Raw genomic sequence first — 25,590 nt, forward strand, 5'->3', positions numbered from 1 at the left:
CATCTCTGCCTTAAGCTGAAGCAGTTTTTCTGCCATGATTAAAAGCTCTGTGCCATAAGTGTGTTTTATGTAGGTGGTCTTTAATTTAAACCCTTAATTCTAAACTAGTGGGTGTTGCAGATTTCTCAGACTTGAGGTTTCACGCAAAGGAAAAGCAAAGTAGGTCATATTCTTTTTTAAAAGCAGCATTTTCTACACTCAAGCAGCAGCTTTTGATTGTTTTTCCAGGTGCAGTTCTGGTAAGACGCGCTTCTTTGTTCTCCCACTTAAAGAGCACAAAAGATCTTAACTAGAAGATGATGAGTCATGATGAAACTTCTCAGTAATGGCTGTGCAAGTATCATTCCTCATCCCATTCATGTTAGCTAACAAGAGCTTGGAACAAAATCAATCTACAGCACGACAAGAGGAAGTAGTCACTTCTCTAAATTATTCTGTGGAAGCTAATGTAATCACTGAATCACTGATTAGAGCTCAGTTTTTATTAGAGTCGGCCAATACACAGAGGCAACTTATCAAGTGCAATATATTACATTTATGGAGGCATGTCTGATTACATCTTTTATAGCAAATAGCTTATTTTTTTAGATGGAGCAAAGGCTGTTTTCAGTTCAGAGTGACATCCACAGGGATACTTGATGGTTACAGTGGCTTAATTTAAGAGTTATTACTCTCTTTTTTAGTTTTAACTTTTGTCTATGAAATGTATAAAGTGATAGAATTAGTATTTATACGAGCACTTTACGCCTCATGTCAAAAACCTTATTTTCAAAGCCCTTTAATTACTTTTATCAACTTTTTATTGCAGTTCAGGTTATTGCAATTTATTACACGTGTCAAATATACTCAAAACAACAACCTGGGTTTGTGTGATTGACTTAAATAATAATGTTTGCGTAACATGAACATACAGAAAAGTTTACTCTTGTTGGTTCTATTTTTATCTAAAACCTAAAACAGTAACTTGTTGAGTAAAAACTACATTTAACAACTTGCCACACAATTATACTGACTTCTACATATTTATGTTGTTTTAGCATAACAAATATGATTAGTACAGCTATCATTCAACTTATTTTAAGTTTAACTGGGTTGGTTTAACTAATTTTGAATTACTTGTTGAATGTATCAAAATATCTTCTTCTTGGATTAATCATATCAGTCTTGTTGTCTTAGTTAGATCTGTTTTCATTCATTAGATAACACCGAAATGAGTATTCATGTGAAAAGATCCCTTTTTGTTTCAATGAATTACGATCCAAAAAGATACACATTTACTAAAGGAAATTAGTTTGACCAACCCAAATAATAAAAATGATCAAACTCATTCTTAGTAAAATGAATATTTAACCTAAAATATTATGTTGACCAAGCCCAGATTTATTACATTATAACTGCTTCACCTTGAAAGAAAAAGGTGACATTGTGTGTGTTTAGCAGTTCTTAAAGTTTAGTCAACATCATTGACTAAACTTTTTTATGTTTTTCACTTTTTAACTCTGTCGAAATCAAAGCAGTCATTTAATTTGACTGTATTTTGTTAGTTTGAAAAAAAGTATTCATGCATTCATTTACCTGAATCAATAAAGCCAACTTTGGGAAATGTAATTTTATAAATGCATTACAAGTTATACCCTAAAGTACGGCTTTAATAACCTCTATGGACGCATTCATGCAAAACATTTTCAAATTGCATCTTGTCTTAATGGTCAGGTTAGATTTTCGAATCTAAATTTAATGTATTTTTGATTTTTTGGATGATATTTTCCTCTTTGTCAGTTCTTCACAGTAATGTAAACATTACAGATGAAATTGTTTGACCGTAGCTCACAGATTTGACCAAAAAAAAATGAATTCAGGTATTTGCAAACCCTGTGTATTATTTGTCACCAAGAAGGAAACAGCCATCTACATTGCTCACATATTGATCAAATAGACCACACTTTGCTTCAGCCGCTAGCAGTATTGATCCCAATCAATATTTCATTTCATCAGCTTGTCGGGTCTAAAACAAGAGCTTACCTAGCAGGGAAAACGTAAAAAAACAGAAACATGGATGTTAATTTTGTGTCAGTTTCTTTGGTTTTTGCTATTGATTTGTGACAATAAAAGTATACTGTTAACACTGGACAAATCTGAGTGTTAGGTATGAAGGAAAAATGTTTTGCTGTATGTTTCACTGTATGTCCTTGAGAAATCGGTCCATTAGTCTGTGGAAATAAGCCACTTGACACCTCTGTGAATATGAGAGTTTCAGTAGCTATCAATTCAGAAAAGGAGCTCAGCGGTCGTGAACTTTAACTCCCGATTAACGCAGACAAGAGTACTTTCAGAACCACCACATGTCAACAAATAGACTTCCATGAAAAAAATCATTTTTAGCATCTTTCAGGTGAAGTTCAGGAGAAACAAAGCCCGAAAGAGGAGTCAAACCGCAAGAGCCAAAAAAGTGAAAAGCGGGAGCAAGATGGATGGCTGGAGCCGATGATCTGACCCGCAGTTTTAGAGGTGCAAATCGATATCAGCTCCCTCTGATCTCCACCTTTGAGTCAGCTTTAAAAACTAAAAAGAAGAAAGGAGAAAGAAAACAGACAATGAGGCTTGGAAAGAGAAAGATAAATGAAAGGGCCGTCTTTGTCAGCTTCCTCCTTCATTTAATTACCTGAGGGCACCTTCGCTTTTCCACTAAAGGAATGGCGATGTATCAGACAACATTTAGTGTATGAGGTGGAAACAAGAAGGGAAGGGAAAACAAACAAGAGCTGGAATTAACCTGGAGGTTAATTGAAATAAAATGTATTGTTCCTAAAGGATAAGAGCGGTGCTACTCTGTAATCCTGGTCTTGACAACATATCATTTGAAAAGACCAAAGGCATCAATTTACCAGCAGCGAGAACAGGTACTTTCTGTGCAGCCGGTTTCTTGATGAAACCATTCCCCTGCCTCATTGATCCTTTTAAAAAGTTTATTTTTAGTGATGTTTCTTTAGAACCGAGAGCTGATTCTCAGACATTTACTCCCCGTGGATTCTCACCGTGGTCTGAAATGTGTATTAATCTGCATCTGCATATTTTCTGAACTACAAGCAGATTTACTCGCAAAGTTTCTAAAATCTTGTTGGCCAAGCTTATTTTTTAAAAAATGTCAGCACTATTGCTTCATCTCTACATCTAATTCAGAAAAGGTCTGAACTAAACATAGTATTGCAGGCAAGGCAGGACTTTCCAAGGGCTTACCGAGGTTTAGAAAGTGAAGTAGCTTTATTGTTTTTTATAAATGGATATTTTCCAAACATTTGATTTCACTAATTTCCAACGAGGTGCAAGCCCACATCACTGGAAAGAGCTTTAACTTCTTACAGCCTATATTGACTAACAATTTTTATTTTTTTTAGTTTTAAAGCGAATACAGTAATACTAGTTTTGCTAGTTTGTGAACTTTTGAGCCATAATGGTTTGTAAATATTCTTATTGCTTTTAGAAGATTGATGCAATGTTGTTGTTTTATGTAAATATTCTATTTTGAGGGCCACACAGCAAAATCTATTCATGGATGTAGATTCTATCAGACAAATTATTTTCCATAAAATCAGTTAGGAGGGTCTGTGTTTTCTGTCTCACATTTTAAATTTTGTTCAACTAAAACTCTGTTATTGCAGCTTACTTAGCTTTTAAGACATGAGGATGATATATTATATTTGTTATTTGGCTTGCTGATATTCTGTATCTTGACCTTTTCTCCCTCGTTGCTATGACTCTTTGAAATTATTAGGAAAAATATACTTTAATTTATATACGAAACAGAGAAGCATTTCAGAACCACTTGTGGTTTGTGCAGAGATGGTTAATTAAAAAAGTAAACTGTGACAGAGCAGAGATTCTCATAATTTCAAGTGGTACATCTATAGTTTTTTAGTGTTTCAGACTTTAGTTATTACATTAAAGCTTAGAGCAGCTCTGTGCTGCTCGACTAGAAACCTTGAAATTATTGTGAACATGCTCAGTATTATAATTTGTTTGCATTAAAAAATAGTCAATAGGACTCCAAAAGTAGCTCTAACCCAGGGGCCCACAGTTTTAATCCAGAGCTAAAATCAAACAATATGACTCATAAACTAAAGCTTTTTTTTCTCTCTTTCTCTGATTAAGTATATTTTTATGTGGGATCAAATTAAATTTATTTATATTGCACATTTAAAAACAACTGCCGTTGGCCAAAGTGCTGCACACGAAACACAAGAGACCATAAAAACAACTAAAAATATGATAAGAATGCAATAAAACCAATAAAGTAATGCAAAAATGTCAACTCTCATACTGTGTTAAAAGCCAGTGAGAACAAACATGTTTAATATAAGATTAAAAAACAACAAGAGTTGAAGGGAATGCACAAAACCAGGAATTACACAGGCCCGACTGACTGAGTAGTACACTGAAAATATTTTAGATTTGAAATAAATAAAATAAAATAAAAAACACACACATATGAACAAAAGAGGAAATTAATCTAGCGTGTTGATTCACAAATATATGTACAGAATAATTACCATAACATTTTCTTTGTTCATTCACGCATAAATAATCTGGGCTATCAAAACACTGATATGACAACAGCTGCGACAATAATGAATGCAGAGAAGATGTTACAAATAACACCTCCCAGAAAATAAACTCCTGCAGATGTAGATTTAATCATCTGAATAACTGACTAATGATGCAAGCTTGACTGCAGTTATACACTGGATAGATCAAGTTTTAAGGTAAATTAGACCTAAAAAATCAACCTTTCTTTGTTTTGTTTCCTTCTTTCCATCTTTCTTCTTTCCTCCCCCACCCTGTTAGTGCATTGATCCTGTCTCGTTCATAATCATGGTAATTGACCTCTCGCCTGAATTATAGGTTGAAACCAGTATTTACATCTTACAGCTTTACCCAAGGCACTCATATTTTTCCCCCTGCTTTTTCCATGGTGACGCCCCAGGATCCAGTTAAAAATCTTTACACTGTATTTCTCAGGAAGTTGTTAGCTTTCCAGCAACATCTTTAGTTGAAAGGGACCTAATTAGATTGGCCTTTTTTTCCCCCACCTCCCTGTTTCAGCTCCAGCGGAGTTTGTTCAGCCTCCACAGTCCATCGCCCGTCCGGTCGGCACCACCGCCATCTTCACCTGCCTGGCGCAGGGCGAGCCCGACCCGCAGCTCACCTGGCTGAAGAACGGACAGGTTCTGGAGCCCGGAGGACATGTCAAGCTCAGGAACAACAACAGGTAAAACAATGAGATTAAGGGCTTTGTCAGAGATTGGTGTTTCTGTAAAATGATCTAATTTTTTTATCAGCATCATTTTAAATATGAACTCCATATCTGTGAATTGCCTTTTTTGTTGAACACCAGTTCACATCTTTCATCTAGAAGAAACTTCTGCGAATCTGAATAAAATAAAATAAATCATAAGAGCTTAATACCTTGTTGTTGTTACTATCATTTAATACTTTCAACATAATGAGAGCACAAGAGTTTGCAAGGGTTCAAGTGACTTATATTTAATCACCAACGCATTGTTTCATTCATTTACATGGCGGGAGCAAGACTTAAAACGTGTATTGGAACCATTTTGTTTCTGCGCAAGTTCTCTGCTTCAGCTTCCTGGTGCTGGTCAGAGGTCTAATTATACACAGATTTAGCAAAAAATTGTGGTTATCTATTTTTTTCCATACTTTCAGAAATTAAACAAAGACCAGAAATGTGGACTGGCAGTAAACACAACTGAGAGTGTTTGTTTTGTTTGAAATGTGAGAAGAATCAGTCTTTGACATACAGCAGCATTGGTTATTTAGTAACTTCTATTCATTGACTGTAAAAGGGGCTGCAGTAGCTCGGTGGTCAGTGCTGCGGTCTTTCAAGGCTGTAGGTTCGAGCCCAGGTTGCGTCAGGAAAGGCATTCGGTGTAAAACAATTGCCAAATCTTTCATGTGAGTTTGCTCGTTGCGGCGACCCCCGAAGAAGCTGAAAGAAAAACAATATTCATTGACTGTAAAACTGCAATGTCTTTCCTAACATTTGATGAAGGACAAAAAGCATCTTTATGATCTTTTTGTCTGCACCAAGGACAAAGCATGAGATGTTGGCTTGTCAAGCAAACAAAATGGCCACTCTGGTTTTTTTGTTTAATTTGGAGAGGAATTCAGGCTTTTTACATTCCCTGCTTTGTGAGTTTTACCAGCATGCATCCAAAAACATATAAATTGCAGCATACTGAATTTCTACTCAGATTTTAATGTCAGTATTTTGATGAAAGGCAGCAACGATCCCTGTCGAGAGCAACAACCAGTAATTTATGATATTTGTTTGTTGTAATATCAGTTCTACGATCCCCTGAGTGGCATCCGTGCTAAATGTTTTGCCACTCAGGGGGCCCGAATGGCACTATAGGGAACAGTGACATAATGAATAACCTCTATCCTCTCATAGCATTGCTTTAGAAAGATGTGAGGAGGTGGACTCAGCTCTGTTTGATTCCACTTGCAGCACTTCACGCCATGAAGTCGAAGTAATTGGTTGCAGAAGCTGTATTGTTTTGTTAGAGCACCATTTGTCTTTAAACTGAAATATCTCAGAGACGATGCAAAGGGTTCCTACTGAACTGTGTCTGATTAAGCCAAATCCTTTTTATTTACTGTTTTTGTTCACATCTTTGAAAGTTTTTGCATTTCTTTCTGATCATTCTTCTGGGTGCTGAATATAAACTGCAGTGTGTTTTTAAATTGCCTTTTGTTATGGATTACTGCACATTCAAAGTTCAATTTTCCAAGTTGACCCTGGCAACAGTTATCCAAGTACATAATTAATGTTCATTTAAAGAAAGACATATGAAGTGAATGTATCAAATCAGATATGCACAAAAAAATCAATGTTTGCACACCACAGCAGTTAAGTGAAAGGAGCAGACACATTCATCGCTCACATTCATTTCTCCACTCCCACTTGCATCCAGCAGTCTGTATTAGCAAGACATAAATGAATGAGATGGTGGACTGAAATGTGGAATTTAAAGGGTAAAAGTGAAATGATGAGTCTTCAGGAAGAATAAATGAACAGAGAGACAGAGGGACAGAATGAGTCGCCGCAGCGTTTCCTCTTGCAGCTATTACATATGACCTGCTATGATATGAATCTCATGCATCACAAACTGCACTCTGTGATTGGTTCTGAAGGCAGAGCTCAGCTTGAGTTCCACCATTAGCTAATGAGCTCATAAACTCAGCTGGTTGACCAAAAAATGCAATCAGCCACGGAGGGAACGGAGCAGCTTGAAGTGCATCTTAAGAATGTGCTCCGTGAACATCACACAGTGTCAATCATCTTCACAGTCTGCTGTAATAATATAAACGTTAAGGTGTTTAATGCTGTTCTGAACAATTTTCCTACTTCTTGCAAAAACAAAGAAGCTTGGAAATATACAGAATGTGATTTTTATTTTTGGTCACATTTGCTCTGAAAGAAATCAGCTGTTATTACAGACTCTGTTTCAAGCCAGAGTTTTAAACTAACATCATCTTATGTTGAGAAACGACCGTTAAAGCTGTTTTGGTCAAACCTTGTAAATAATGTTATGCACAATCTCACCTAATAACACAAATTCTCACTCTGAGTATTGTTGCGAATGACTCTCAGCTACTACCACATCAGATTTTAGCTCAGTATCTATGAAACCAATAGAATCATAGCCATTTTTGTATTGGCTAATGTGTAAACTGTGGTGGCCATGTTGAATTGTATTGACTCCAAAAGTTAATCAGTTAAAGATCAACATCCAGTAATTACTTTCTATAAGTTTTATTAAAATCTGTGTAGTCATTCATTGTATATTTTGTTAAAAGATAGAGTTAACTGCAAAATGTTAATGGCAAATTTTTTAAACAAAGATCTTGAGCAATCTGTTAGCGCTCAGATTATGTTTTGGGGATCAGTCTCAGCTACTACCACACCAGCTTTCATGTCAACATCTGTAGAATTGGTTAAGATGTGTTTAACTTTTCTTTTCCATAGCATTCATCATGATTTAGTTAATTATTGAAAAGCCAGATGACTTATTTTGTTTATCAACAGCAAAATATTGTAGAAATCCATTTTATACCAAAGTCAAACATATTTTCTTAGCTTTTTACTTGTTAATCTGACATGGACATGTTTATTTCTTTTACAATTTACTGGAGAAGCCAATAATTTTACCACAAGTTTGCTATCTTACAAAACAAATGTGCTTACAGTTTTTTTTTGTATTTTTTATTGAGATTGTTGGAAAGTTCAGTAAAGAGTTTTACTTGAAGCCAAAAAAGTCAAATAGGATCATTTTCAGTGTAATACAAAGAAGAAGTTATATGAAATTTACCTCCTAAACTTCACCAAAGCAAAAGTAATGAAATGTAAATCAATTCAAGCACTAGAGGCGGCACAATTATCTTGTTTTGTTTGTGTGCAAGAGAATAAATATGTGCTCATATTTCTATATCATAGCTGATAGCAAAGACTTGGATAAATAGTGCTATAGAGCTAGAAGAGAGATTTTAATTATTGTGTGTTATTATGTGTTTGTGTATATAGTCACACAAAGGGTTTTCCCTTTCAGCCATCTCTCATAATGCTGACCTTCAAGAGCAAATCAGACAAGGGAAGGGAGCAGAATCGATTCCACATTTCATTCACACGCACGTTTGAGCGTGCATTAATCAAAAACCAAGTGAGTCTGTATGTGCACAAATAGCCCCCACGGTGCATGCCATCATTCATTTGGCACACATGCATAATCAAACGCAAAATTTGCAAGTGTGTTGCCCTTTACTCCTCCTCATTCGCATGCATGCTTCACACACACTAAAAACACAGAGAGGACAAAGCCATAGGAAAGGATGCGGTGACGTTAGAGGCGAGCTGATTGGCTGCTTCTGTCTGTAAACAGGAGCCTCAGTGCGCACGCTCTCTTTGTCATGATACACACACAGCGTCCCAAACACAAATAGCATCATAAGCCCTCTCCTTATTGACCAGGCTCCTGTGAAATGTGCTGTTTGAAGCCTCTGTAAATGCGGATGCTAATTATGTATTTCAGGGCTCGCCTTGTTTTTAAGTCTTTAATTCTGACTCGTGTGATCATCTGACAAACACAAGCTGTGATCTCTCACCAGTCAGCCTAACAATCTGAAAGGCAGCCTGTATTGTTTTTAAAGCGATACTACAGCTGATGATGGAAACTAATTAAGGAACAGGCTCTCAGTGTGTGAGAGCATCATGTTCTGTAATTAATGACCAACATCTGAAGGACCAGGCTTCCGCAAAAAAAACCCACTCTTTAAAGTTATACTTTGTGTTTCACTAAGAACCTGCCTCTTTTTTTTGTTTCTGGTCCCCCTTTGTGCCTCATGTTTCCCTTCCTACCCCCCATCACAGGAGCTGGGGCCAGGGCATTGGCCTTGAACTCTGACCCGCCTGTAATCAGTCATATCCCTGGGCCCTTCCCTCCTCTCAAGCAACAGACAGCTCGTCGCTCCTCCCCTCCTCCTTCAGCACCTCTTCCTCCTGTTCTCTCTTTGTCCCCATATTTTCCCCCCTTTCACTCTCGCTGAATCCAGAACAGCCCTGCTGCCTTTTGATGGGTTGCTGCTCAGAAACAATAGAGAGTAAACACAGACTTAGCAGCTGAACAACAGACCCAAAACCCCACTGTCAGCCGTCCCCATGGCCCGTAGCCTCATCCGTCAATCTGTGAAATGACCTCGAACTGATGGGTAAATGATGGTGTCAACTTGTCAGGATGGGACAGCTTGGTTTAGGGGTTCAAAACAAGCAAACAGCCAGAATTCGAGCCTTACACCGCCCAAGTCTTTTCTTCTCTGTCACCCAGACTTTCTTTTGTCCCTTGCACATTGTGTGCAACCATGGTCTGATTAATGCAGATTGCAAAATTTATTCTAAAACTGACTGAAAACAAAGCAACAAAGTGGTTCCTTGAGCTTCATCTCAGGGCAAATGTGAGAATTCCACTTTAAAGATAAGTTTGGCCAGAAAAGTACAGCATAAACACATAAATGAGCTTAGTGAATAAGTTTTTCTTTACTAACAAATAAAAACAACATTGCTTAACAGTTGGAATGATTCTCTAATCTGTCAGTTTTTGACCTTTTCACTCTGAAAACAATGCTTTAAAACGTCTGGCATTTGGGTCTTACAAGAAGCTACAAGAAGCAATCTGTTTCAACAGGTTTTTGTCAGGCAACAATTTTCATCTGTCTTCCACCTCAGTGTTGCACAAGATGCAACAGCCTTCTGTCATTTTCATGTAATGCTTTGGGAAATTGACTTGCGCAGATTTTATCGGAAATATTTGAGGACAAATGTCTGGCAAACGATTATATTGTCATCTTACAAGTTTAAGTCCCAGGAAGTGAAACCAGGGAGGGAGCTAAGGCGTTTGGTCAAATTTGCAAATCTGAGCAAAATTAGTTAGGATTGGCTGATTTTGCATTTAGTATTTGAGAACACAATTGACTAGCATAGTTCAGTGTTTTCTGCGCGTTTTTGTTTTTTGTCACTAAAATGTCAGTTTTTATTATGCATGTTGTAAGAACTGTTTTGAAAGAACCTGTGGAGTTTCAAAGCTTCACTTCAGCAGGATCAAACCATCCGTCTGTGACTTGTCTTTCTGTGTGTGTGCACGAAGCGTTTGAATACTATTGTTAATAATAATATTGTTACTGTACCTTGTCAAACACGCAGAAATGTTGTGAAATTTTTCTGCCCGTTCTCCTCACACACTCAGGGGGCCCGTCCAGTCTCGGAGGCACCGGGTAGTGCTTCCTCGGGGGCCTCCTTCCTGCATCCGTGGCGTCTGGTCGCGCTGCCTGCTTGCAAACACTCCATCCATCTCAGATATGAAAGGCTGTCACAAATGTGATGGTTGATTGGCGAGCTGAGAGCGGTATGCCGCCACCTCAGGGGTCAGGGGTGAAATTGGCTCGGAAGAGGTGAAATACGGAGGGCCTCTCTGACCTGATAACTATCCAGATTGAATCCACCTGGCAGTCCGAACAAAATAATGACTCGTCCACCTTGCAGACCACACTGACGCATAATAAAAACATACATAACTGTATCCCAAAGCATCAATTTTTAAAAAGAACTAGAAAGATTTACTTCTCAAATCTTACCTGCTGACCTACAAACCAGACAACGCTGATGCAGGCGAGATCAGTACATTTGAGTCCCAAGATGTCAGTTTCCTCACTCCCCATTTTCCAGGTCCTCGAGATGTTCAAAATAAACCCTTCAGGCTGACATGCTGTTCTTTCAATAAATTGCTTGCTTTCCCTCAATAGACCGCGGTGGCATCTTGATAAATTTTGATTTAACACACAGAAAATGTGTCCTGTCTGTCAAAGAGAGATGACATTTGGTGTGACAGGCTTTTACAAACAGCAGGTGACAGATTAGGGCCATACTGACTCATGTACAGCCAACCAGAAATCAGATTTTATCCAAAAAAAATGTGTTTATCTCTTAAATTACTTAATGAAAGGGCCTTAACATAATCTTGAGTTTAACACATCCATTGTAAAATAAAAATAACACATTCAGCGCAAGAAAAGGTTTAGAAATGAAAATATTTTTTTTTTTTTATCCCCCGGAGCCTCATAGTGTGTTAAATGTTTAAATGTGAGGAATGGGTTATATTTTCTTGCCTTGGAATATTTACTCAACATGCATACATATACACACACATGGCCTACATACACACAAACACATACAATGCTACCTTATACCTTTTTTTCCCTTTAAAAGGATCCTTGCCATGTGGGTGGAAAGCGAAAGAAGCAGAGATAAAAAGACGAGGACAAAGAGCAGTGTGTGGCAGCGGTGTGATAGAGTGTGTGTCCGTATCTGAATACATATGTGCCCATGGACAGATGAAAGGTTTTACTGATGCAGGCAAATTACATTTTTTGAAATCCTGAAATAGATTTATTGACTCTCAAGGGAGTTTTGCTTGGAGACAAATCTGTTTGAATGTATGTGTTTTGCACAAGAAATGATTGTCTATATGGTCTTCTGCTGTTTGTCAAATGTGAATTTGTGCCACAAATCTTTTTTCTCTCACACAGCAGAACACTGCACTTTGTATGTCTGACATAAATATTGCCACATTGTTATTTTGTTCTCAACACTCTACATTTTTAAGTTGTGAAATGACTTAGTTTCATTAAACGACATGTTGCACAGGATGCTATTTGTTCTTTTATATTAGATAAACTATCCAACCATTTTCAGCTCGTTTTGTACTCACTTTAGCAACAGCCCCAACATTTATGATTTATTCTGCTGGAGTACTCTTTTGAAATGAACATAGGCAGATTTGGACCAGTTTTTCAATGATTATTATTTATCATCTACGTGGTTTTTAGACCTGGACATGTGCCTCAGCTGTGAGCTCTCACGCAGGTGTCAAAATACAGCTCTAGAGCTCTTGAGAGGGGTTGGAGATGCTCGTGACAGAATTTAGTTGGGTTCAAGACGTTGTTGGAGAAGCCTGTGACGACTTTGTTGCTACTTTAGGAGAAGTTTTCTTAACATGTTCAAAACTGAAGCAAGAGGAAACTGAGAACCACCACAAACTTTGCAAGAAACTCTAAAGATATTGATTTCCTTTAGAATGCTGATCATCAACTAGTCGCAGCCCAGTGAAATACCACCTTCAAGGATTTTGAAACCCCTCAGCTCTCTTCCAACCTCCTCCTTAATGATCAAGCTTCTCACCTTATCTCCAAGACAAAAGCCTAACTTTACTCAGGAAGCTTTTTTCAGTCGCTGTATCAGACCTTGTTCTTTTAGTCATGATTCAAATCTCATGACCAGAGGAGAGGGTTTGAATTTAGATGGACCAGTAAATCAAGAGCTTTGCCTTTCGGCTCATCACAACAGACTGGAGCAATACCCTCATGAATGCAGACAAAGCCTCAGTCTTTTGCTTCATCTGTTCCTCCATCCTGCCATCACTCATGAATAAGACACTTGAACTCATCAGCTTGAGGCAGAGACTCATCTCCAGCCCAGAGGGAGTATTTTACATGTCTCCAGTTAAGAAGCATGGCCTTGGACTTGCAGGAGTGGACCCTCCTCCTGGCAAACTTTTTACCTGCCTGCGAAACACAGTGTGCTCTGAAGGTCATGGTTTGAAGACACCAACCGAAAAGCACAAATGAGACCCTGAAATTCACAAACCAGACACCCCTCCCCTCAGCACTCTTTGAGTTTCTGTCCATAAACATCTCAAAAAGGACGAGACAAGGCAGCCCTGGTGTAGTCCAACCTGCACAAGGAACAAGTTCAACCTTGAGAAAAATATTTAAATAAAAACATAACCTTACTGGCAATGCATTTAAGTGGTTAAAAGTATATAAATATTCATGATTCTTGAAAGGTTTTTTTCAGTTTAAGGAATTTAAGATAAAATCTATAACAAAATTCATATATACAACATTACTACTTATTAGTTGTTGAATTTTTATTTCAAACAAGAGGCCACCACATTTGTGACATAAGCTGCCATAACTCTTGATTACAGACATACCAACTGTGAGTGATTCCACAAGGTTAGGTGACATTTCTGCCATCGGTGCTGTTGCATCAACATGATGGATTTAAATGGTTCACACCTCACTGGTCCTGGGTCTGACTCACTTGAAAATTTGCCCTCATGTTACACAACATGGTGATTTATGTAACCTTCAGAAATCTATCGGGCATGCAGGATTCAGTTACTTAGATCTTCACTCTGTACCGAGCTCCATTGGTGCTGATGTACCCTAAATGCTTTATCATCATACATTTAGACAGTTCCTGAAACTTAACGTTGAGAATCCCAGAGGACACAGTTTGCATCTGCTTTCATACAACATGCAGCTGTTGTGCAACAAGTAACAGAAGCAGCTGAACTGCAGTAATAATGTGACAGTGTGACCCGTTTTTATGTTCCAGAAACTAAAGTGAATTTAATTTATTTTTCCTTCCACCTCCCCTCTGCTCTGCCCTCACAGCACTCTGATGATACACAGCATCAGTCAGGAGGATGAGGCCATCTACCAGTGCATCGCTGAGAACAGCGCCGGCTCCACACAGGCCAGCGCCCGCCTCACTGTGCTCTGGGCCGACGGACTGCCTGGCGTCCCCAGCCATGTGCGGGCTGAGGCCCTCTCCCCCACCACCATCCAAGTGTCCTGGAGCGAGCCCGAACAGAATACTCAGGACATCATCGGATACGTTCTTCATATCCGCAGAACATCAGGTGAGGCTGAGCTGAAGATTCAAAGAGTCCTTTTACAATGGATTACATTCATACTGACAGCTACATGTGTTTATGCCCAGCAGTGACACAGATCCTTTTGTGTACAGCTTTAATTTGAGTTTTGAACATATTCATTCAACATTAATATCCTATTACTCAAATCACTCCCAACCAGTGGTGCTCTGGGACACACGTGGCCACATTTCTTCAATAGTGTGAATATTCTGTTGATCATCTTGCATGCTTCCACATACACAGAGAAGATTCAGCAAGTACCTTCTCTGGATGGTCTGGCTTACAGATAAAATGTATTCAGTGTAAAACAAACGCATTATTTGAAGAACCCCACTGAGCCAAAATTGGACACAAAGGCTGTGGGCTCATGCTGTAGATCCTTGGTGCTGCTTGTTTTTCTTTCTACTGAATCCTTAGACGTGTCTTCTTTAATGCAACATAAACCTTGGCATGAAGTATAGGAGGAAGGGAAATGTGGTACAAAATGACAAAGCAGATAAAAGTATTATAATAAGCAAACAAAGATGTTGGTGTTTCAGGCTTTTTATTTTCAAATCTCAGCAAACAGTCTGATCCAGAATAAAATATGGAAAGGTTAAAGGCTTTTGGTTGCAAATTTAGAAATCAAAGATTTTTTGTGTTTCATTTTTTTTTCTTCTGCCATGTCACATCAGCTTCAAAAATATTGAAATGCTTGTCATTATTGTGACTCAGTTGTTTAATTGTATTTGAAACAGTGTTCTCTGAGACTGATTTTATATGCTGCCTGCCTGAGCTGTAATTAATCTGTTTATGGGCAGAGAAAGAAAAGTGATATCTGATTTCAGGTTTTGACTGGAGATGTGTGTGGAAGTGTACATTTTCCACATGTAAAATTGGTGCATTTAGAGCTTTTTACTGTTTCAGATCACTCTAAACATGTCAGTTCCAAATCTGAACAGAATCTAAACATGTATCTCTGATTTCAGTACAAATATTCACATTTTACTCAACAGATGAATAAGCACTATAGAGATAAAACAAAATAATTTGCTCATATATTTGGACCAATCGTAAGTTGCTCTCACATATTCTCGAATATGCTGATTGTTGGGTAAGTGTGTGTTTCAGTGTGTGACTCTCACAGTACCAGCTGATGTTCACCTCAGTACTGCAGTAGGATGGATAATTAAGGGCCCCTGGGGGGGGCAACCAACAGGATCTGCTGTAATTACCTCAAGATGGTATGGCCCAGTGAATTGAGGGCTGGAGGTAGATTGCAGTTATGGCTGTGTGTCTCTGAATTAAAGGCAATAAAATGCTTTAACATGTCCAGTATAACTCCTCATTTACCCCATCCATCAGCTCACTCCACCCCTGTAATTTACCCCACCATTGTTCTTCAGGCTCCTAGGGCCAAACGAGATTACCTATAAACTATGAGAACAGCTTTGATAAAACTAGTAAAATGGGCAATAACCACAAATAAATGTCAGAAATAGACTGTATTGATCACCTTTCTTTCTCCTCAGTAAATTTCATCATTTCCCTGACCGCCCATTCTTTTCTCTGCTTTTGTCCTTCCTGTTTCTGCCTCTTTTCAAATCTTGCCTGCTTTTTCCTCTTTCTTCATCATCTCATCCTGCAGACCCATTAGAAATGGAGTACGAGGAGGCCGTCAGTAAGGTCACGTTGCAGCAGGTCATCCGTGACTTGGAGCCCTCCACCAGTTACACCTTCTACGTCAAAGCCTACACGTCCCACGGAGCCAGCAAACCATCGGACTCCATCACTGAAAGCACTCATGGGGAAGGTGAGTCAGTCACAGACAAAGCTTAGCTTTCACACATGAAATCATTTACTGCTGTATGAGATTAGAACAATTACCCCCAAATGTTCCTTTTGTTTAACATGCAACAAAAATTAAAGCTTGCCAACCAGCTCTCAGGTTTATGTTACCTTATTTTAAATGTCCTTCTGTGTTGTGTCGCAGTTCCAGCTCCTCCCTCCCTCTTCACAAAGGTGTTGAACAGCAGCGTTGTGCAAGTAATGTGGGAATCCTCCTCCAAGATGGGCCAACATCAAGGCTTCAGACTTTACTACAGGAGGGCACAGGCGGCGCTGTTCTCCGGTCCCTTCACCTTTGCTCGAAACGTCACGCAGTGGAACATTACTCAGCTGGGTGAGGCCTTTAGAAAATATGATGACATCTTATGGTTGTCCTGAATACAGATCTATATTATTCTATAATAACTAACAGCTGCTATTTTGTTGTTGTTCAAATTGGTAAAATAAAAAAAAAAACAGCTTTAAATTGTTTCTTACAGTTTTCAGATTATTTGCTCAACTCATTGGGGATTTAAATTTTTTATTATTTGAGCATCTGGGGAAAAATTGGAATAATTTCTCAGATCTTAAACCATTTAGGTGCCACGGTTTTTCGAACATTTGTAGCATAGTAACAAATTGTCAGTCCAGTAAGGTTAGAGGAGCTGTGAAGCATAAATATTAAACTTGTACTTCCAACCCATTACAGTTTGTTGATGCTGCATTTACCATTTGACCTTGCATTGCCTCCAGTTCCCTGCAGATCAATGCTGTGTGCAACATTTCTTTGAAGCAGGAAGTTGAAACAAAAATCACGTTATGTTTTTGACCTCAAGATTGAAGAAAAAGAACAACAAAGTGTTCGTTAAAGCTTCTTTTTCAAAACATTTTTTTGAGTTTTCAGTTAGGAAATTCCACTTTTGTTTTGTTTTCTGTGACAATCTGCATTTTTGACAGTGAAAGTTAATTTAAGCTACACAACGCAGTAAATCAGAGAAACAGACTGTTTTGTAATTAAAATTTGAACTCTGATTAAAATGGCATTAAATGTTCTGATTACATTTACCATTACAGAGTTAAATCTTTGGCTTTTTAGGTCATTTTGTTATATCAAACATGCTTTTCTGTGTTTAAAAAAAACAAAAACTGTTTGAATTTTGACCAGTAATATCAGAAACTGCTATTCAAATAAATCTACAACCATAAACACTCTGAAAAAATAAGAATAAATAGAAATTCCAGTTCGGTCTGGAAAAGGAACTACTCTCCTGAACGAAAGGGAAACAGAATTACATTCATGTGTTTTGACAGCTGCCAAAATGCATTTTTTCACACAGCTAAAAGTAGTAACAAATATGTGTCAGTGAAAATTAGGTCAAACTCATTTCCCTCTCAGATCACTCGATAAAGTTGCTTCTGTTTCTGTTTTTACTTCTCTCCAGACTCTTCACTGGTCTATGAGATAAAACTGCTTGCATACAATCAACACGGAGACGGAAATGCCACCACTAGATTTGTTTCACTTCGGGAAGCATTGGAAAAATCTGGTGCGTGTTTAACAAACCTGCCTGTTGTTACGTTTCAGCTTCATTCTGAATCCATCGTGTCAGCTTTTCTTATGCAAACCTCGCTGACATGTGACTGATGTTTGCCACGTTTCCTCAGTGCTGGACGGCTCGTGTGACTGTGTAAAGGATGAACAGAGCAAAACATCCACTACGGGCATCATAATTGGAATTCACATTGGAGTGACCTGCATCATTTTCTGTGTGCTCTTCCTCGTCTTCAGCTACCGTGGCAGGTCAGAGAAAAACATCCTCACCGACAAACGAAACCAATGGAAACAACTTGCCTGTGATATATAATGCTCGGGTTAATGCTTATTGTGTATATGTCAGTGTTTTATGTGTGTTTGTGTAATCCTCAGGTTAATGATGTGTAAGACAGTTCAGGCCACCCCCCAGGCAGCGCACAGCGCGGCGCTGGAATCCTCTTCCTCTTCTCAGGGGGCCTCCGGGCTCAATGGGGCTGCCAGGAGAGAGATGGAGGTCAATGGCAGCGCCGCAGGGAAGAAAGTGGTCGACAGCAATGAGCTCGAGAGACTCTTTACTCAACGTAACACACAAAATACATCTACGGTGAGGGCTGAGAAATGTGATTGGTTTTAACACAGTGTGGTTTAAAGTACAACAAACAAAATCTACTGGGTAATGCCACTGAAAAGGAAAAACACTGGATAGGTCAACCACAGCAAAGTCAAGAATTATTGGCGCCATCTTGGTAGGTGCTACGTGGAGTCTATAGTTACTGCCAACATGGCAGCAGACAATGATAATGACAATGAATAGTAAAAAGAGCTAAACTCAGCTAAGGAATTCAATGTTTTGTCATTAATTGTTGTAATTATCAGAACCTGACATTGAAAAGACGTGGGAGTACTTTCTTTTTTTTTGTCTTTAAAAATATGAGTCTAATACAAAGGGGTGTCGCTCTTTCTAGTCTAGACTGCTGTAATTACTGTAAAACAGGATAATGAGGGTACGCATAAAACAGCTAACTGAAATTATATCATCAATATTAGTGTAATTTGTCTTAAATTTTAGCTATTAGTAAAACAGCCCATTTGACCTAATTTATGGATAAAATATCAATGCTAGATAATAGTGTTTTAGTGTATAAGCTAAATATATTCTCAGTTATCATGTCTAAATACAGAAGTGCGTGTTATATAAGGTCTAAATACTTCAGAATTGTAGGAAAAAAGACTACATTGTATAAGTTTAAGTTATTATCTAAGTGCAATTAACTACAGACGCTGATAGCAGAGGTATGGTTACACTGAGTAGAAATGTTAAATCTTTATTTTAAGATGTTTGTGGTTTTGGTTGGTGTTGGAGTTGGTGGGATACCATTGCGTTCCACTCTGTATATCTATCTACAGCAGTCAAAATACAGCAAAAACTGTAATCAGTTTTCAATAGTTATACCATACACTGAAACAGAAGTTGAAGCTTTCAGTGTGAAACTTTTGAATGTTTTATTTCCTGACGATGCCGTACATTACAGTGTCACAAAACAGTACACAATGAAGTAAAGCAGGAAGACCATTTAGATTCATCTACAGCTCTAATTGCTGTAAAATCTTTGAAATGTGGGCATCGTGGTGGTTATGAAACTCTTCAGTGGCGTTCTTTTTATCTTTACGGTCTATAAGGACTAAAATGTTCAAGGATTCTTCACCAGACTAGTTCAGACTTTTGTAACTCATGTTTGCATTCATTTTCAGTCTGACTCCTACATACTGAACGACACCCAGCTGTCTACGATACCGCTGGACGAGTTCGCAGAAGAGAGGGAGACGCCGTTTCAGGAGCATCCTTCAGCCAGAGCGGCTCAGCAGGACCAAGGCTAATCATGTATGAAGGCCCATTCACGTGACGCTTTCTAGTGTCCACTTAGACTTTTCTCTCACTCAGGTTGACAAGTGTTTCTTTTCAAAGTAGTCTTTCCTTTGTGCAAAGATTTTTTATGGGTAAGTTAAGAGGTTCTGGAGGATCCAGGGAAGGTGTACGGGAGTGTTTTTGACTGAGCTATTTCTAGCTAGATGGACCACTTTTAATGTTTTATTTTGTCTTTTGTTAGTGTTCTGGTGTTAGGCAGCACAGAGAATAGAAACCCTTGAATGTTCCCATTTACAGCAACTTTATTTCTGTTTTTTTTGTGTATATGTCAACCCAGTCTCACTGCAAAATGTGAAATAGACACAAAAGTCGATATAACATTTATTTCGCACAGACTTAGTTTTTGCAATTTGCTATAATTATTACACAGAAAAATGCAGTGTCACAGCATTTTATTTTATAGTCATAGAAGGAGTGTTGCGTCACATTTGACATGCAACAAAACTTAATTTGTGGTGAATATCACTTTGAATCTGGCCGTCAAGTTGTAGATTTATAATTCAATTCCAACTACAACTACTCATCTTAGGAAGTAAATTTCCTTATACATGCATTTTTTTTCATCGCTCTGTTGCTGTTTTACAAACTGCTAGTTACAAAGTTAAAGGTAAACATTAAAACAGCATGCAAACATTAAAAAATGATATGGTTATCATTAGAAAAATGTCAAAAACTGGCTGCTGAGTACCAGACATTTGTTACTATATGTTACTATAATAAGTTGGAAGTTGCAATGAACTGCACAAGATTTGCAGATTTCATGTTAACCTGATCAAATACAAATTTAATTTGATTTGTGGCTATTTCACTTTTTTATTTGTGAGACTATAAATGTGCATATACAGTATATAAGTTATTGGTTCTAAATTATTGGTCTTATTTCTACTTTTCTGTGGATGTTAAAGACTCGTGCTGCCTGCTTCCCCAATGATTCCACCTTCTTACTCACAGAAAACCTCAACCTTCTTCCAGGGATTCAATATATTCTGTCTCAGGACTTTGTTTCAGTGATATCAACATTTTTTTATGAGTTCTTGGCCTTCGTACCGGTACTAGACTTGGCTGTGTGAACCTTACGATTGAACAAAAAGGAAAAAAAAAAAAAAAAAGAGAAAACCTACCTCAGCCGGAATGAATGTGTCGTGGGAAGTTTTAGGGTCTTTTTACCTTCCCATGGGTTCACAATGACTTTACAAAGATGGAGGAACCAACTGGTTGGACAACTGCAAGATCAGGTGCCGCTCTACCTCAGATGTCAACAATCGTCTCTCCTCTCCTGCTTAATGACGTAAAACAAAAGAGCATCCAACATAAAGCACTTCCAAATGCTGAAATTAATGTTCTACCTCAAGATAACAAAGTTAATGTTGTCGCTGTTGTTGTTGTTGTTGTTAGACTTCTTATTGCATAATGAAAACCCTTTTTTTTCCCCCTTTGTGAAGTCCTGGATATGATGTTTGTAGAGTGTCAGTACCTCATGCAAGTTGACAGACTGAACACATTATTTACAGTATGTTGAGAATGTGTATGAATTTAAGCTGGAGGCTTTCTTTCTAAATGCTATTTTATTTTAAAGGTCACTGTCTTTTTTCACTGGATGGAAGTTCAGTGGATAAAAAAAGACTATTAGAGATACACTGCACTATTAATTATGTCTTTAGGTATTTTTTAGGATGACTGAGTTGGGATGTGTGTTGCTAAATTGGACAGCGAGCACTTTAATTTACAGTTATTGCTGTGATTTGTGTTATTTAAATTATTAGTTAAACGACTTCAATAACCGGTTTGGCTTCTTTCTGGTTGTCAGGTGAAAGGATCGGCGCTTTTCTTATGTGTAGTTTTCACCCTAAACTTGTTAAAGTTGTTTGTGTCTAGCCCAGCTAAACTCTGCTAAATCCACAAATGTGTTTTTCAAATTAATAATTGTGCAAAGATCAGTCAAACATAAACTCTGGATGTTTTAGAAACAAAGTTTAAACCTGCAGATTGTTAGCTTAGTTTAGGAATCAACGGAGGAGGTTAGTGGTAACAAAACTGACCCTCCACCATCTCTGTAGTGCTATAATTAATACATTTTGTTTAATTTATAGAAAATTCAACATTTTGGATTGTTTTGAACAAATAAAGTGGTATTCATCTTTTCATCTCAGCCAGAAAGCATGTTAGCATTTTTCCTAAAATCCTCAACACTTCCATCAAAGACGATAATCTTTATGATGGAAAAGACAAAAAAATCCATTCTTCCTTTAATTATTTAAACTCAAAGCAGTGTATCTCTAAGTCTTTTTTTGAACACGTGTTATTGCAGTACTGTTAGTCTTTTTTTATCATATCACCTGCCTTTTTTTAACCGAAACAGTAGCCTTTTACACATCTGGTGCCCAGTAGACGAGACATTTGCAGATCTTGCTTGTCTGTTGTAACTCTTCCCAAAACTACAATAGCTGCTCATTATTCTCCCTCCTGTCAACACTGAATCACTTCCTTCTTCAGGAACATCGTGTTTGTACTCATTAGATGCTGACGACCACAGACAGAGAGCTGGCCGAAAGAGATTGACGATTGTTTGGTAGCTGAACAGTCACAGAGCCTCTCTCCGCAGCTCCCTGCGCTGCGCCGTCGACATCCTGTAGAGGAAAGTTTTCGACACGTTTTGGTTACCTACCTCAACCATGTTCTCGGCCTTTCTCTCAGGTCCAAATGAAGCAAACTACAGAATGTGAAAACAATGAAATAGCGGGAAAGGAAAATACAAAAAAAATGCAGCTGTTGCAGTTTTCATAATCGGCTCAACAGATCCAGAAACTGTCAGCCGCACAAACGGAGGGAGAACCTTTCAGGACCTTTACGTCATGCACTATGAAAACAGTTCATGCTTCATTTCTAGTAGTTGCAAATGCATATCAGATTTTTTTATATAACAACTTTTTAATTTTATTTTTTTCTCATTGAGGGTGTTATTGTGTCAAGAAAACTGAAAGAAAGTGGGTGACACCTACAACTCTGCCACACGAACGGTTTGTTGATTTTTCTTTCTGGCTGAGCCTTATTGAGTTCAGATTGTTTAATTTAAAAAAAAAAATGGGAAAGATTAAAAAAAGAAACACCTTTCCTTTTAATTCAGAGTTGAAAATAAGGTAACAAATGTTTCATTTTAAGAGCTCCAACACCTTGAATTTTATCTAAATTTAGCTCCTTGGTGTTAATTTTAACTATTCGCCACGCCAGCTGGTAGCAAAAATACCGACAGTTCAGCTGGATCATTAAAAAGAAGAAGTGAATGTTTGCTTCCTGAAAAATCACAATCCAAATAAGAGTTGTATGCGTCCCCACTTTGTGTCATTTTAATGTGTTATGCAAACCAGCATTACTGTACTGTACCGTACACAAGTCTTAGCAGTCATCTTAGATCATCTCTAATTTTATGCCTTTGAAATTTATATGTTGATTTTATTTCCCTGCAGATGTTCTTTTGTATTTAATTGTTAATATCACTTGGGAAGTGCTGGGCAGTATAAGATAAATTTATCTAAACATCTGGTCAAAAGCCCAGCGTAAATGTCTCCTCTGTGTATGTTTATTCGCTACGAGTGTGAGATTTTCTCTTCAAGGCTGCTGCAGCCCTAATCAGTGTTTTTTAATCTCCGTTGGAAGTAGTTTCACTAGGGATACAAGTGGTATGCTTTTTTTTTTGGACTTAGTTTCCTCATTGTAATTGAAGGTTAATCTCTTCCTGCAGGAAATTGCTCACCCCTGTAGATGTGACAGGTCTGAGTGCCATACTATTTAACCTGATCCACCAGGAACGTGGTTCAGTGACGATCATGTTTGCGTGATTGGACTTTGATAAGTCAGGTTGTCATACTGCAGTATAATATAAGAACTTTGATTTAATGAGGTGCTCGAAGCTGTCAGCACTGGCTGACTGGTACTGAAACTCCATCGGAGAGGACTGGGATTTCTGCCGCTGTTACAGCTGGTCATTCGAAGGTCTTTGTCCTATTTTAGTCTCGGGAGGCGCTCTGTCGTCAGACGCTGTTCCAGTCAGTCAGCTCAACTTGTTTGCTCCTTGTTTGAGAATCTCAGTCATAGGTCAAGAAGATTGTGTGCTCAGGAAGTCGCTGATCTTTGTGTTTTAGTATCTCAACAAAATTGGCCTTATGGAGTTGGTTTCCTTCCTGAAATTCTGCATTTTGCCCTGGTTCGGCATATTTGCTGTATATGGTCGCTACCTCTTTTGGTCGTTTGAGTAAAATACAAGGCAAAACAGCAAAACGATGAGTATCTGTGCTCCTCGTATGTCCCGCATTTGTCTGATCTGCAAGAAAATGAAAAGGACGCACCAGTGAATAGTTCACCTGCTTCAAGACAACATTGCCACGTTACAGCTGCCATGGAAAAACAAACGTTCAAAACGAAATTCTAAATTAATATTAAAAATGTATTTATTTTATCTATCTTGCAGGTTGTTAGACTAAATATATTCCAGTTAGGACTGAGAATCAAACAGTTAGACTGAGGTTTAGAAAAATGTGCTAAATTAGTGATTTTTTTTCAAAGTTTGATGAAATTTGAGTCTGTTTATTATAGAAAAAAATGATTGGTAGATTAATCTGTGATCAAAACAACCACAGTTTACTGCTGAATTTCACCCTCAGGTTCTCATGAAGAAAGCATTGCGAGCTAGGCATTCACAGGGTTCGTGTTACATTGAAATGCTGCCAGTTTATGGCTCTTATGACCACGGCTTTCTTTTTCATTATGCATTTTCTAAACCCAGGTGAACAGATTGAGTCAAAAGGAGGAAGTAGGATTAGACCGGCTAGACTGATATTGTATTGCTGCATGACAACTGTGAGGAATTCTGTATTTAATAGTGAGGAAGTTCAGCAAACCTGAAATGTTCAGACTGTTTCTTTTCTCTCTCGCTCTCTAAAAGCTTACATAAGATGCAATCAACCCTTTCCTAAGCACCCTTGACATTAATCAAACTGGCGCCAAATGACCACCCTGATATGATTGTGAACTGCTTACGATTCCAATGAATTTTTCTCCTTTTGGTGTTCTGAGACCCCAATGGCCGTACATGTCAAATACTTCTGAGTTTCACAATTTTTCTAAGTACTTTATTGTCGGATGGTGTTTAAATGTACCTGTTCTTTAATGTTCGAGATCAGTATTATATTTTACACTCCTCTTTCTAGAAGGCGGGTTGAATCCGGTGTATTTAAAGGTAGTAGGCAGAGAAAATCTACAGTAGATCTGCATGGGGAAAAAAAGCAAAAGAACAAAAAAAAAAACCTGACGTGTTATTTTTAGCTCAATTGAAAAGTGTTGGTTAATTCTTATTGGACTTGTGATGGTAACACTGTGATATTCATCCAAAAGAAAAAAAAAAGGCAAAAATAATGTTGTGATCTCAGTATGGTACTATTGATGGTCCTGTCTCACATTGTTGGTCGATCTGTTTTAATGGTGTGTATTGATGAAAATACGCTGAGTGACCTTTTCAGTTGACAAAGTCTGTCTTGCCCTCGTTGGCACCTGATGATCACCTCATCCTCATCCTGTTCCCACCTGACATCCTGTCTTGGGGTGAGGTCCTGTCAGTCTTTTTTTTTTTTTAAATAAATAAATAAATGCTGTGTTCATTTTCCTTCACAAACCATCTTTGCTTGAGGAGAATGTCTGTTCTGTATCGATCCTGCCAACGCAAGCTAAAGCCTCCGAAAACAGAAAACGAGCTCCTGAGCAGAATCTGCTCTGGCTGTGTGACCACCGACATGCCTGTCATTTAAATTTAGGATCAAATGTTAATAAAGAGATAGTTCAGAGCTTTTGAAGTGGGGTTCAAGGTAAAGGTAACGAACCATTAATATTTTACCTGAGAAATTGCTTCATTCTGACCAGACTGATAAGCTAATTAATGGTTAGTCGGAGCAGGGTGAAGATTAAAGTGGTGCTATTTTAAATCA

At 38.1% G+C, this 25,590-nt stretch overlaps 1 protein-coding gene across 1 annotated transcript in view; it reads left to right on the top strand.

Annotated features, from left to right (window-relative positions):
* Nucleotides 1–24,915, top strand: part of igdcc3 (immunoglobulin superfamily, DCC subclass, member 3) — a 67,414-nt gene extending 42,499 nt beyond the window's left edge. Inside the window, exons 7-14 of the mRNA XM_017404715.2 lie at nucleotides 5,101–5,266; nucleotides 14,086–14,333; nucleotides 15,976–16,140; nucleotides 16,321–16,509; nucleotides 17,597–17,701; nucleotides 17,820–17,955; nucleotides 18,082–18,292; nucleotides 19,441–24,915. Coding sequence (XP_017260204.1) covers nucleotides 5,101–5,266; nucleotides 14,086–14,333; nucleotides 15,976–16,140; nucleotides 16,321–16,509; nucleotides 17,597–17,701; nucleotides 17,820–17,955; nucleotides 18,082–18,292; nucleotides 19,441–19,566 — 1,346 coding nt within the window. The 3' untranslated portion in view covers nucleotides 19,567–24,915. The remainder of the gene's footprint in view (nucleotides 1–5,100; nucleotides 5,267–14,085; nucleotides 14,334–15,975; nucleotides 16,141–16,320; nucleotides 16,510–17,596; nucleotides 17,702–17,819; nucleotides 17,956–18,081; nucleotides 18,293–19,440) is intronic.
* The last annotated feature ends 675 nt before the right edge of the window (nucleotides 24,916–25,590 follow it).

Source organism: Kryptolebias marmoratus, linkage group LG15 (assembly GCF_001649575.2).
Source record: "Kryptolebias marmoratus isolate JLee-2015 linkage group LG15, ASM164957v2, whole genome shotgun sequence".
NCBI classification, from domain to species: domain Eukaryota; kingdom Metazoa; phylum Chordata; class Actinopteri; order Cyprinodontiformes; family Rivulidae; genus Kryptolebias; species Kryptolebias marmoratus.